The sequence below is a fragment of the Stegodyphus dumicola genome, chromosome X1, assembly GCF_044657685.1.
Source record: "Stegodyphus dumicola isolate Sdum_Otavi_A_Nest chromosome X1, ASM4465768v1".
NCBI lineage: Eukaryota > Metazoa > Arthropoda > Arachnida > Araneae > Eresidae > Stegodyphus > Stegodyphus dumicola.
This window is the reverse complement of record NC_140780.1, coordinates 148,925,721-148,938,719: the sequence shown is the minus strand read 5'-3', so window position 1 is coordinate 148,938,719 and position 12,999 is coordinate 148,925,721. Positions and strand designations below refer to the sequence as shown.

At 31.4% G+C, this 12,999-nt stretch overlaps 1 protein-coding gene across 2 annotated transcripts in view; it reads left to right on the top strand.

The window, feature by feature from the left end:
• The window catches only part of LOC118183434 (sodium-coupled monocarboxylate transporter 1-like), a 90,328-nt gene that overhangs the window by 28,233 nt on the left and 49,096 nt on the right, over positions 1 to 12,999 (top strand). Inside the window, exons 3-6 of one of the 2 annotated variants that reach the window (XM_035352966.2) lie at positions 2,124 to 2,175; positions 4,011 to 4,078; positions 8,610 to 8,764; positions 9,872 to 10,012. In XM_035352966.2, the coding sequence (XP_035208857.1) occupies positions 2,124 to 2,175; positions 4,011 to 4,078; positions 8,610 to 8,764; positions 9,872 to 10,012 (416 nt within the window). The remainder of the gene's footprint in view (positions 1 to 2,123; positions 2,176 to 4,010; positions 4,079 to 8,609; positions 8,765 to 9,871; positions 10,013 to 12,999) is intronic. The other variant, XM_035352967.2, reaches the window with a different exon arrangement.

Sequence of the window (12,999 nt, the reverse complement as noted above, 5' to 3'; positions counted from 1 at the left end):
TAAACTGGTAACTATAAACTAAAAGTATAGTTACTAAACCGGCAACTGTACTACGTTTCATTAAATATGATAACATTCTAAAGAAGTAAATCAGCAACTTCATAATACCCGACCTTATGGGTAGATTTATTAAACGAGTAGTCTAGGCTGAATTCTACATTACCTTCATAGTATTTTCTTGTCATCTGATTTTAAAAAAATAACGAGTTCCCGCTATTTACTGACCTGGCCCATGAAGTTATAATTTTAAAATTCCGTAGAATATTTTTGGTGAAAAAATCCTTATCTGATAACGTTTGCAGTTTTTCGATAGTCAACACCATTTCGTGAATCTTGAGTCATTACGTTAGTGTGCATTATGCTATTTTATGAGACTGTATATACTTCGGAATTTTTTTGCGGTATTTGTAGCGATCTTAATTAATCAATGCCATTATTATAATGACAGAATATAAAAGAATATAAAAAAATATAAATTGAGGGTATTTTTGGCTTCCAGCTTAAACTATCTCTGATATAACTGCAATAAATTTAATAGAAGAGCCAAACTGAACGACATAAAATGATTTCCAGACTTTCAAGTCAAGTGAACAGCTTCCATTATACCCCAGTCACAAGGCATAATAAAATACAGTAGTCCTAAATGTTTACGAAAAAAGATTCTGTCTATGGTTTATTCAAAAATTATCATTGTGTAACATCCCGTATAGTAAAATTTTAGCGTGATGATTCGGCATTAACCTGTTACTCGCATCTTGTTCATAGATTCTCCATTTGGTAACTATATATGCTGAAACCGACGCCACAAAAGACATACAAGAGGAGAATATTGATAATTTAGCTATACAGTTTGTAAGGCATTGTGACATTCCTAGAAGAAACTGACGCTCTTTACTGTATGCTACTGTTCAGAACTGTGGAGCAAACACCCCTCACCCAACTGCCGTAATCTTTCTCTTACGCTCTTCACAGATTACTATAGTGCCAAAGGAATTAGAGCCATCATGGCTACAGTGAACACTTCATAACAAAAGTAGTAGCATAATGTAACAGCAATAGCAATTTTATACAGTTTGATAATAAAAATAGCAATTTTATACAGTTTGAGAGCCTGGCAAAGACGGAGAAGGCAGTGACCTACCAACATGTTCTATTAATTTAGAAATAGCTACTGGCATTTTATCTCATAGAGATAACTTTTTTTATAATCTGCGCCTCTGGGATTCGAGCCCCCCCTCCCCCCTCCGGAGGTGCTGTGTAACTGAATTATGCTGAACTCCCTATGAGAGCTTTGGAAGTCTTCGACTCCTTCCTAAAATGAAGAGTTTAAATTGCGAGCCGTGTAGTGCGGTTTTCAGGAAGATACCCAGAACAAGCATACATAATATTATTTTTATTATTCGCATCATGCCTTTTTGGTATAAAACTCAATACATTCAGCTAGTAACTGGAAAATCCGTGGTTTGATTACAGTACGATTGATTTTTCAAATTTTCTGTTCTGAAAGGCCTAACGAGCTTTATAAATTACCTTCAAATATTGCAAATTTAGTTTTGCTGCACATTGCCCAACAAATTCATTTTTCTTTGCATTACGAAATTGACTCTTAGCATCATAATTCGTTTATTGTTTTGTGTCCTGCCAGATCTCACAGTTAGCAATAATCAGTAAGTTTCTAAACTCAAGTTCAAAGCATTCAAGAAATGTATGTGATAAATAAGGGTTGAAAAGAAAAATTGTATTCATGTGTTTTTCTTAAGCACATTTATTCGTATGAAAGAGCTTGAGTATTTGACAGGTTAATACTTTCGAAACAAATGATGAGAATTACTACATTCTTTTAAGACGCTATTGACATGAACAAACATACGTCGCAAAAGTGTACATACTTTAATATATAGTATAACTTTAAAAGTAAAAGTGAGAATTAAAGATACGCGTATATTAATTTACAATCGTTTTAAATATTTTAAAAATGTCATTTGTACAAAACCCCTTTTAAATTATTAAAATCCATTTTAAGCAAAAAAAGTTGAACAATCCGATTTTTTGTTTTTTAAAACAATTTCTTTTGACAGCTTAGTAAGCTTTAAAAATTTAATCTGCATTTTTATTTCTTTCAGGTTTTATACATGGCCATTGTAATGTATGCTCCTTCGCTTGCTCTTTCTCAAGGTATGTTAATGGTTTTATAATTTTATTCACAGCAGATCGCTAAATTTACTTTTAACAGTTTTTATACATAACTTGCGATGAAAAATTGCTTCTTCATTGACAATTTATTTATTTTTAGTGGCAAAAGCATTTTACCCAACTGTTGATTGTCCTGAGGCATTTTTTGTTGCTCATTTATTTTTAAAAAAATAAATAATATTTGAGCTTTTTCCTTAAGTGCTTCACATTTAATGAAATATTTTCTCGTTTCTAGAAATATATATTCTAATGTAACTAGTTTACATACGAAATTAATTTATTACTCTTGAAATTTGTTTAGTTATAATTATTTTGCTACAAAATGTAGGGTGCATTTATCTGTTGTTTGTTTGTTTGTTTTTAATGGTTTGGTCAGTTTTCGGTAAGGACAGCAGTAATCCAGAACTTGAATTTTTTTTTGATAATTATTTTTCTTTTCTTTAATGTTGTAGCAACGAGCGTATCATAAGGACTATAATTAATTATTCAGCCTTTCTTTTATTCAGGCATCCCGATTTATATTGCGATACTGTTGGAAACTGTACTCAAATTGACTATGCAAAGATTACATTTTGGTTAAAAAATATTCAACTGAAACTTTCAGAACTCTCGTATTTTGTCCTTTTGGGTACTCCTACTCAAAACTGAGATATAGCTTAAGAAAATATCCCTTGTATGCCTTTCTCGTAACTAAATAAACCAATTCTGTTCTTTTTACAACGGTAGAATTTCATGGTATAAAAATCTCAGAAGTATGAATTGCAAGTCCAATTCTTTTATGAGAAATAGCAATTTTATACATTTTGTAAAACCTTCAGATGAATTAAAAAAGAATAAAGGCTAAATCTTCTGACAACGTTTCATAGCTTTTTTTGAAGGTAATTACTTTCAAAGCTCATAATGTTATATTTAATGCTTCCAAAACCATGACATTGTTGGAATTCTATTCAAAAGGAACTATAGATTTCACTTCAAATGAAACTCTATTGATTTCTAGAGCAATCAAACATAGCTCTCTCTATCTCTGTTTCAATAGTAAGGTTTTACTCCTAAGGAACAGAGGGGCCCACCAGCGGCCGAGCGGTAAAGTCGCTGAACACTGGTAGTTCGGTCCGAGGTTCGAATCCCGCGAACGGGCTGGCTGCATGGGCGTTTTCGTGGTTTTCCCCATGTGTAACGTGTATACGAGCCAGTTTCCCTTAGAAAGTCCTCCACGAAAGGCATCCCTCCCCTTAGGCAGATAGCCCTAGTGTGCTTTGCCATAACTGAATACACCACACCTAAGGAACAGAGACCTATGTCGGATCTCCCTTAATATCGATCAAGTTTAATTTAATCTATGCTACCAAATATTTAAAAGACAAAAGGAAATTCTTACGGCATTTAAAGCGTAAGGTCGTTGAAATATTTGGACATATATGAAATAAAGTACTTTTGTTTAAATAATAAGAAAAAAATTAATAGTTTGTGCAGATTTATAACGAGGTAATGAAATTCAATTACATCATCTACATTGCTGCGTTGATAAGAAAGAAATTTTAAATTGAAATCTTAATAATAGGGACATTTATTTTTTAACTTCCATTGTGCACTTTAAATTTATTAAATATTTGGTTTTCTATGTATAATATTATGTATAATATTATACTTATAATATTATACATAGAAATTACATACATTATTATTAAATACATACATTATTAAAATTATTAATATTTATTTGTATAATATTACAAAATAAATTCTGAAAACGTACTTTAAATTTAAATCTTCTTGTTCCATACTAAAATAATTGTTCTTAAACCTTTTCCTTACAGTGACTGGACTAAAAGTTTGGTTTTGCGTTCTATCTATAGGCATTGTTTGCACTTTTTATACTACTATAGTAAGTTTAGCTTTTTATTATATTGTTAGACCATGTGTCATGATTTTGAATTATTATTAAAATTTTACACTTTGCATTTAAAAGGGCTAATCATTAAATTTTTTGGAGTAGGATAATTATTGTTCGCATTCTAGAATGTTTCTAGAATCACTGTGTAAAGACATTTTGAAATTGAACTTGTTTTGAAAAAATCTGTTGCATTTAAATGAATTTGAGGGCAAAATTTTGTCTTATGAGATTAATAAATTACTACAAGCATTCAGATCTTATGATATCCTTTTGGATAGACTTTTAACTTTCACTCTATGAAAAATCAATTTTGCTACGTTGATAAGTATCGAGTTTGCTAATGTCTATATAATCAAGACAAATTTCTTTCCTTTTTCAGTGGCATCTTTGTTAATATTTTCTCATTACAATGAGATGCTAATTTTATTTTCAATGAAAGCAACAGTGATAGGTGAGGATTGCCATTTCTTACTGCTAAAAGAGTTCTGAAGATCTATTGAAAATAACACTGAAGATCTGAAATAAAAATCTACGAACCACTAACATCTTGATGAAACATATCAATACTTTGCACGTCGACCGTGAACGTTGTCACTGAACACTGATAGTTCGGTCCGAGGTTCGAATCCCGCGAACGGGATGGCTGCATGGGCGTTTATGTGGTTTTCCCCATGTGTAACGTATATACGAGCCAATTTCCCTTAGAAAGTCCTCCACGAATGCATCCCTCCCCTTAGGCAGATAGCCCTAATGTGCTTTGCCGTAATTAAATAAAGACCGTGAAAGTTGGCTACCATCAAACTAGGGAAGTTGGTAGAGATCCCACCAAAATTGTACCAATCGTTCATGTAGACTTTTAAGCCGCACTTATGTTTGCAGCTCTTAGAATAAAACGTCATCACGCTCTCTCTGCACAAACTACCAAACAGCTACCTCTGTGGAAGTATTGGACCTGCTTTTTAGTTTTGGGGTTTCGTAAAAGGGCTTTCGTAGATTTCTGTTATTTTCTTCTGAGCTCCGATTTTACCGAAAGTTCTGTTTAAAGCCCTATAAGAACAAACTTCCCCCAAGTTCCAATCCATTATTGTTTTTTTAGGGCACATCTGTTTCGTTTCCCTTTTCAATACATGTTAATTCATTCGACCAGCTGTAAATAAACCAGAGTTCGGTCACAAATGTGATTTTATCTCCCTCGAATTCATTTTGTTTCAAAACGCAAGGAAAAAGTACAGCAATAACAGTTAATTTATATCCTTGTTCATAAAAACAAAAGGTTGCTGGCTTACTGAGAATCAATCCAGGTTATATTAAACTGAAGCTCAGCTGCTGAGTGTTTTGTGACGTTACGCATATCCATAATCGGCGCTCCTTGGCGTCAGTTTCGCGGTCTCAAGATAGTATGTAAGTGCCGAAATTTCTAAAGAAACTGAATAATGAAGCATACATCAGGCATTTATTTAAAAATAATTAACACTCTGCTTTTTTTCACTCCGCAATTGTAAACTATTCTACTGTTATTCTATTCATTAGACGTAAAATATAATCATCATATATAGCTTAGCGGCAATGACGGATTAAAAGCCAAATAAGTATTTAGTGACTTTCATAAGGGGGCTGTATACCTTAGAAACCGAGATTTTGGTCAAAAAACTCCCTTTTTTTGTTCTTACTCTCGATGAAAGTATTATCTCTTATGTTTCCAAAACCGTTTGAATTTTGTTCCTATGTTAATTTAAATCGGAGTTATGATACTTTATTTGACACCTTGTCCTCGAAAAGCATACCGGAAGTGCACAAGACGTAAATATTAAAAAGGCCGAAGTGAATGTGTCAGAGTTGTTTACTTTTATTTTCAGGGCTTAAAATTTTATTTAATTGCATTTTTAAAGGCCAAAAAGTATTTCTATGATAGCAACTAAACAAAGTTCTAGCATATTTTCAAGCTGTGTGTTCACTAACTCACTTTCGCTTGTGTTTTGATTCTGTATTTACATTGCTGATTTATTTTTATTTATTACTGAGTAATATTCATTAATTTTTATAGGATTGCTATTTTTATTTATTACTGAGTAATATTCATTAATTTTTATAGGTATAGATATTGGTTACTACACTACAAACGAGTATGAAAGGTTTGATGTTAACCATATCGACCATGCAAAACAACAATCCCTGATTTGGCTTTAAAAAGCAGAAAAAAATTTTAAAAGCTGCGAGAAAGCAAAAAAATGTAAATTCTGAAAAACAAGAGGGCATTAGTTATAAATGAGTGGAATTTTAAGTTTACAAGCTGATTAAAAGTAGATAATCGAGTGTTTGAATTCTTTAAATACGTTTACCTCGGTTCATTTTTCGTGTTTTAATGCTAACAAGAAACATAATATCTTTAAAAATTATCATTGAAATCTTATGCAATTTGGTATACATGTTTAGAACACTTCAAGTAAGGAGGCAGATTATTTAATAATTGATAAATGCATTTTTTATAAAGTTATTATGCGTTAAACATGCATTTTAATGAGAAATTATGCTTCTTTGTTATATTACACATTCTAGCTTAAAACATTTTTAAATAACTTCCTAGCTTTAAAATAATAGTCTACCTACCTCCTTGAGAATATCATTATGATCAGTTTGCATTTTACAAAATGTGAAAATATATTATATTTTTTTAACACAGTGTTTCTAATTTAATGTAAACATTGCTGTTTTTTTTTTTTTTTTTTTTTTTTTTTGCTTGTTTTCTTACTTTACTCCAAAAATACAAAATTAATGGTCATTAAATAACTCAGCTTCTTCATTTTTTTCATCATTAATTACTTTAGAGCCAAAATTAAATGCACAATCTTAAAAATTAAAAAAAAAAGTGTTCGAAGGTATACAGCCCCCTTAAGAAGCTTAAAGCATTTTTGCTGTATCACATCAGAGGCGGAAAAGAAATTACAGTTATTCGTATATACTGTAATTTAATAGTTACGGTTAAATCATACATCGGAGGACAAAGGAAATTCAAATATAACTTTGAGCTAAGAATGCTTTCCTTGCGTCTATAACAACATTTTAATGTCCTTTTCAAGTAATTAATTATATTGTTGATGAAGTAAAATTATATAAATCAAATTTATTCAGTCTTAGTTTCACCATAGTGAAGAGAAGAAGCTCAAAATAGTTTAACTTGAAAGTATATTTAAATTACATGTAGCATTATTCCTAAGGCCCTGATTATTCAATGACAGTATATTATCGCCAGGATTCAATTAAGAAGAAAAATTATAAAATTCCATAGGAAATATGTTTACCTTCTGTAGAGTTTCTGTCTGCCATATTTTCCCGATTACTTTAGCCCTTCGCACTCGAGAGCTGACTCTCAACCATCATAAGGTTTGACGTGAAAATTCTAGTGGTCATGAGTGTATTCAACAATGTATGTTTACAAAACAACTGGCAGTCTTTAATTTTAAACACATTTTTTAGATTTATTTTTATGTATGTGTCTTTGACGTTAGTTCGAACTCGACAATCGTTACAATTGAAATATTATTTTCAAAGTTACGGAACCCAGGAATCTAATTGTAATATGATGAAGGAATCAGTTCAAGTGAAGACTACTTTGATTTTTCGTTGATGAAGAACGAAATTACGTCTATATGTATAGAGGAAAGCGGTGATAAAGATAGTGATTCCGCAGAAGAGACGAAATATTCAGAATGGATAACGCGCATAGGATCCGAAGAAACACCGCAAAGAATACCATTTGTATCTGGCGAATGAGGCACAGGAAAGTAAGTATCGTCAAACATTAGATTTTTTTAAATTGAGTGAATTAATTTTCAGTTAGCTGTAAGAAACTGATGAAGAAGTAGTATGCATATTCGAATGCAGGGCTTAACTCAGATGTGTGAATATTCGGATGTGGAATATCTTTTAATGTATCACTTCTGTGGCATTATCTTTGAATGGCAGACACAGAGACAATGGCCTCTATATTAGTTTTTCAAAAGAAAATTTTCTTCTGTAACTATATTCTTGCAACTTTCTCATAATTTACTGAAACTGATATAAACTGATATCCAGCGTTAAGGAAAGTTACTAGCAAAAGCTTGTGTTACGAATTTTATATTATTATTTGATATGTTGAAATATTATCTTAACTTTCCAAGACAATAAATTTTTAAAAGACTTCTCTCTCTGTACTGTTACGTACACTAGCGGTCGAGCGGTAAAATAGCTGAACACTAGTAGTTTGTCCGAGGTTCGAACCCCGGCGAACGGGATGACTTCATGGGTGTTTCACAGTTCTCCCCATGCGTAACGTGCAAAAAAGCCAGTTTCTCTTAGAAAATCCTCCATGAAGGCATTCCTTCCCTTAGGCAGATGGCCATCGAATGCTTTACCATAATTAAATAAACCAACCCAAACCAAAACTCTCCGTACCGTTGTAAATTACACAATTTTACATGAATAAGCTGACGCCCTCCCTTGATTGAGAAGTTACATTTATATGAAATTTGTTTCGTTTTAGGGAGGAATGAAAGCCGTTGTTTTAACAGACTTATTCCAAGTTTTTGTCATTTTTGGAGCAATGCTTGTTGTTGTCATTAAGGGATCAATGGATTTAGGAGGTATGAGTTACATATGGAATTTGAATAGAGAAGGGCAAAGGATCGAGTTTTTCAAGTAAGTAATATATTTCATCTTATTAGTTTAATTTAATAAATAATTAATGTATCGCTTCTAGTTCGAATATATGAAGTTAAGAAAATAAGCCATTTGGGACCTTTCCCATTATAGAATAACACGCGACAAACAATTTTTGGTACGTAACCACCCTGGCACAGTATGGGGACTTTTAGAGGACGACTTACAATTGCAAAAAGTTATTTTACTTATATATCTGATATTACCTTTATGTTTTATATTTTAATTAGATATTTATCCCCAAAATCAATCAGTAAACTTGTTTACAAGCGGTTTTTTTTCCTTTTGTCCTGATCAAAATTTGGAGATGATCACTTAAAAACTGATCGAAAATAATACTTCCCTTTAGTGATTTTGCAGCAAAATACTGCATTACTGCAGAAATTTTATTTCAGTTTCTTCCACTGAAGGTAGAAGGTAAAATTTAGTTTAGGACAAAATAATATTACGATTTATCTATCAAAAGAGGGAGAACTTAGCACATGAGAATGGCTATGCTGCTGGCAAAGGTATTATCAAATGTTCATTCATGGTTGCCCGAAAAATTATTATGTGCAAAATTGTCAGGGTTTGGCGCGATTTGAGAATTTGGCAAGTTCTGCTAAAGTAGTTACGGTAATTCTATAATTCTAGAAAGGAATATGCATTATTCAACTTTAAACGAGTAAACACGCTTTCGTCATCAGCTTATTTAGACTGAATTTCTAAACATAAGAGTTATATTATATCTCTTAAGTCAGTTATTTCAATAAAAATAAAAGAACAAAATAGAACGATATATTTTCAAACATTTTCATTGACAACACTTACTTTGAAAACAAGAGCATTGTTGGAAGAGACAAAAATGTTTAATCTTATGGTGGCCCATAGGCAATGTTGGCGCATATATCTTTCTGTTGAAAATTGTTTGGCTCTTGCTCACTTATAACGCAAAAGGTCCGCAAATAAAATTTCTGATAAAGCGGTTAGAAGAAATTTTATTCAAAATGTTTAATTGATATAATATCTAAAATTAATTATTGTATGATAAATTAGTAATAGGTATTTTTGTATCAGATATCATAATATTAATATTTCGTTTCGCAGCTTTGATTTCGACCCTACTGTTCGGCATACTGTTTGGAGTTTAACAATTGGTGGTTTTTTTACTTGGTTATCCATTTACGGAGTCAGTCAGCCAATGGTCCAGAGATACTTGACAGTATCCAGTATGAAAGGCGCAAGAATGTAAGTAAATTTGTTTCTATGCGTTTTCGCTGAAACTCTAGTGTCGTGCCTAGATATTTTTTCACTAGAGACAATTAGGTAAATACGCCTCTCTATATGCCATTTAACTAGCTATATTTGTACATTTTCTAATAAACAAAAACAACTATCTTAAATTAAGATATCATAATTCTTATAACATAATTACACTTTAGTAGTTTATTGTAGCTTTATGAATTTAGAAGAGCAATATGTATAATAATTAAATAGTGAAGCTTTTTAAATGCTTATAATTTAATTTTTCTTGCTTTTAACGAAGCAAAGTCAACAATTATGTTATTACTTAATTTCGGTTCAAAAAAAAAAAAAGTCGTGATAGAAAGTTTTTTTTTAAACCTAGGCAAGATTTTGCATATTTTTTATTAGTTAAGGTTTGCTGAAGATTATTTCACCCTAATAATAATAAAAAATGATAAGTTTAAAACTGTTATTAACGCAATTTTTGAATTTACACACGTTTCAACTATTCTGTAGTTTTGAATCGCAGAAAAAGTCTAATTTATTTATTTTAGTGACTAAAATTATTGCAACAGCGTAGTTTTTAAAACTAGATATTTATGAAGTTGAAGCACTTGCATATTTAAGTGTTGAAGTATAAGATGTTTTATTTTTTCAAACATTTAAATCCAATATCATTTAATTTAAATCATTTACAATTTAAGAACTGAAAGCTAACTAGTTTAGTTCTTCAGATCTGCATTTAAACTGCAAGATTAAAATAACTGTCACTTCTTTTAATTCTGCTACAAAAAGTATTTTTTAAAAAAATAATTTTATCAATTGATTATTGACAGTCTTATTCACTACTTTTTTAATTCTTTTCAAATGCTGCAGATGTATTGATCTTAAAGCTAAATTTTCCCATATCTCAAAAATATTTTCTCTTACTTTCTGTAAGGAATGCAGTAATCATTCTATTATATTTGTTTTAGTATGGCAAAGCATGCCAAGGTTATTTACCTAATGGAAGGCATGTTTTCGTAGAGGAACTTCTAAGGAAAATTTGGTTCGTATTCACGTTAAATGGAAAAAATTCAAGAAAATGTTCATTCACCCACACATTTGCCAGAATGTGAATCGTGTTTGAATTGTCAGTTTTTAGCGGTCAATGGTGGAACAAATAAGTCTTTGATTACAATTATTTCATAAGAACCTTAGTTATTGTAGGGTAATACTGACCTTTTTTGATAACTTTAAAAATAAATTTTTAAAGTTCTGTTTTGACAAAAACGTTTATAAAGAAAAATTCTTATTTTAATTTTTAGTACAGTTACCTCTTCACAACAATGCCTATTACTACTAATATTTACGATATTAGGGGTATTAATTTTTTTTTTGGGGGGGGAGAGGAAAAACTGTCCAGTATTGACAAAAGTTAGTGTTCTGGGTTCTCTAATAATATCAATTATCTTAAATTATCCGGAACGTTTTATGTTACTTCCTTCACAACAAAATTCAAAATACTAAACCCTTTTTTCTTTGATATTAAGCAATACAGGAAAACTCAAGAAAAGATGTATACTTTACTTAGCTCTTTACAATCCAATCTTGTAAATATTAAATTGAGGTATGTATTCGCTTAACCATTTGGTGGTAATTGTGGCAACAGTAAATGAAATCAACTGTGCAGTTCTGAGAGGATTTAAATATAGATATAATAGGCAAAAGAAAATCGAGCTATACATCTAATTTAATGCAAACTTCGTAGACAAAAATGGAAGAGTAAGATGCTAAATATATGGAGCAAGAATCTGGTAAAATGGTATGTTTCATTTTCAGACAACAGCAGCTTCTTATTCCAAGTTCAGTTCTTTTGTTTTCAATTCGTTCGTTTGGTTCCAAGTTCAGTTTGGAAAGCTTGCCGAAATATGGCGAAACTTAACCAATCTAAACTCAAATGGGATTTCTTAGAGTGGAAACTGCAGTTTAAATTACAATTTAAGCTTATGGGAGACAGTAGAAAATCACTTACTGGCGGCAAGGTGTTTTCTGGTCAAGCTCGATGTGTGCATTTCCATTACCATACATGTAAATCAATGTCAAACGCTAGTTCCAACGACAAAGTTTAAAAGCTGTATGTACACTTTTATGAAATCGCTGGTCTTCTAAGAATAAATTATTGTCATGAGTAATTTTGTTAATTCAACTGAATTATTTATAGTAAAAAAATATATATATATATATAAAAAAAAATATTTCTTAACTTCTTTCTTGGAGTTTGGTGGTGTGGTGTATTTAATTATGGCAAAGCACACTAGGGCTATCTGCCTAAGGGGAGATTCTTGGAGTTTGTAAAACCATGAGCTGAAAAGTATGCGTTAGAAAATATTGATTGCAGAAATGTATTATAAAATAAATCAGTTAATTCATATTTAAATAAAATTGCTGCATATTACGTTCACACTAAGGTGTGACAAACGTAAATCCAAAGAAGCCATCCTGATCGGAAAGATAGCTACGAACTATTAATAATGGGAACCAAAAAGCCAAACAATATAAAGCACGGACAATAAAAGAAAAATGGGAAAGTGGTTAGTGACTGCCGTACCGAAGGGCTCGGATATAAATGCAGGAGAAAACATGGATCTAAATTGTCTCTACCTTCATAGGAGGCAACATATTAAGTGCCTCCAAAATAAAGTGACCACCGTTGATGGCCTTAGTGGTGGCCGACGCATACAATTGCTACTGCCTGCCATTGAGGAGGCCAATGAAAGCGCTGTCAAGGATGTAGTGCTTTTAAATTATCAAAATTAGTGCCAACAAAGTTTTGTTATATTAAATATGTTTTGAAATTCTACGTTTAATGTGTTTCAAAGTTAATAATTATAATTCTTATTTTTAAAATGAGTTTTTATCATTCCATAGCTAATTTAGCGCCTCTTCTAGTTGTTCGCCTGAGGCAGGTGCTTCACTTGCCTCATCCTTGTCCTGGCTGTGGTTGATAC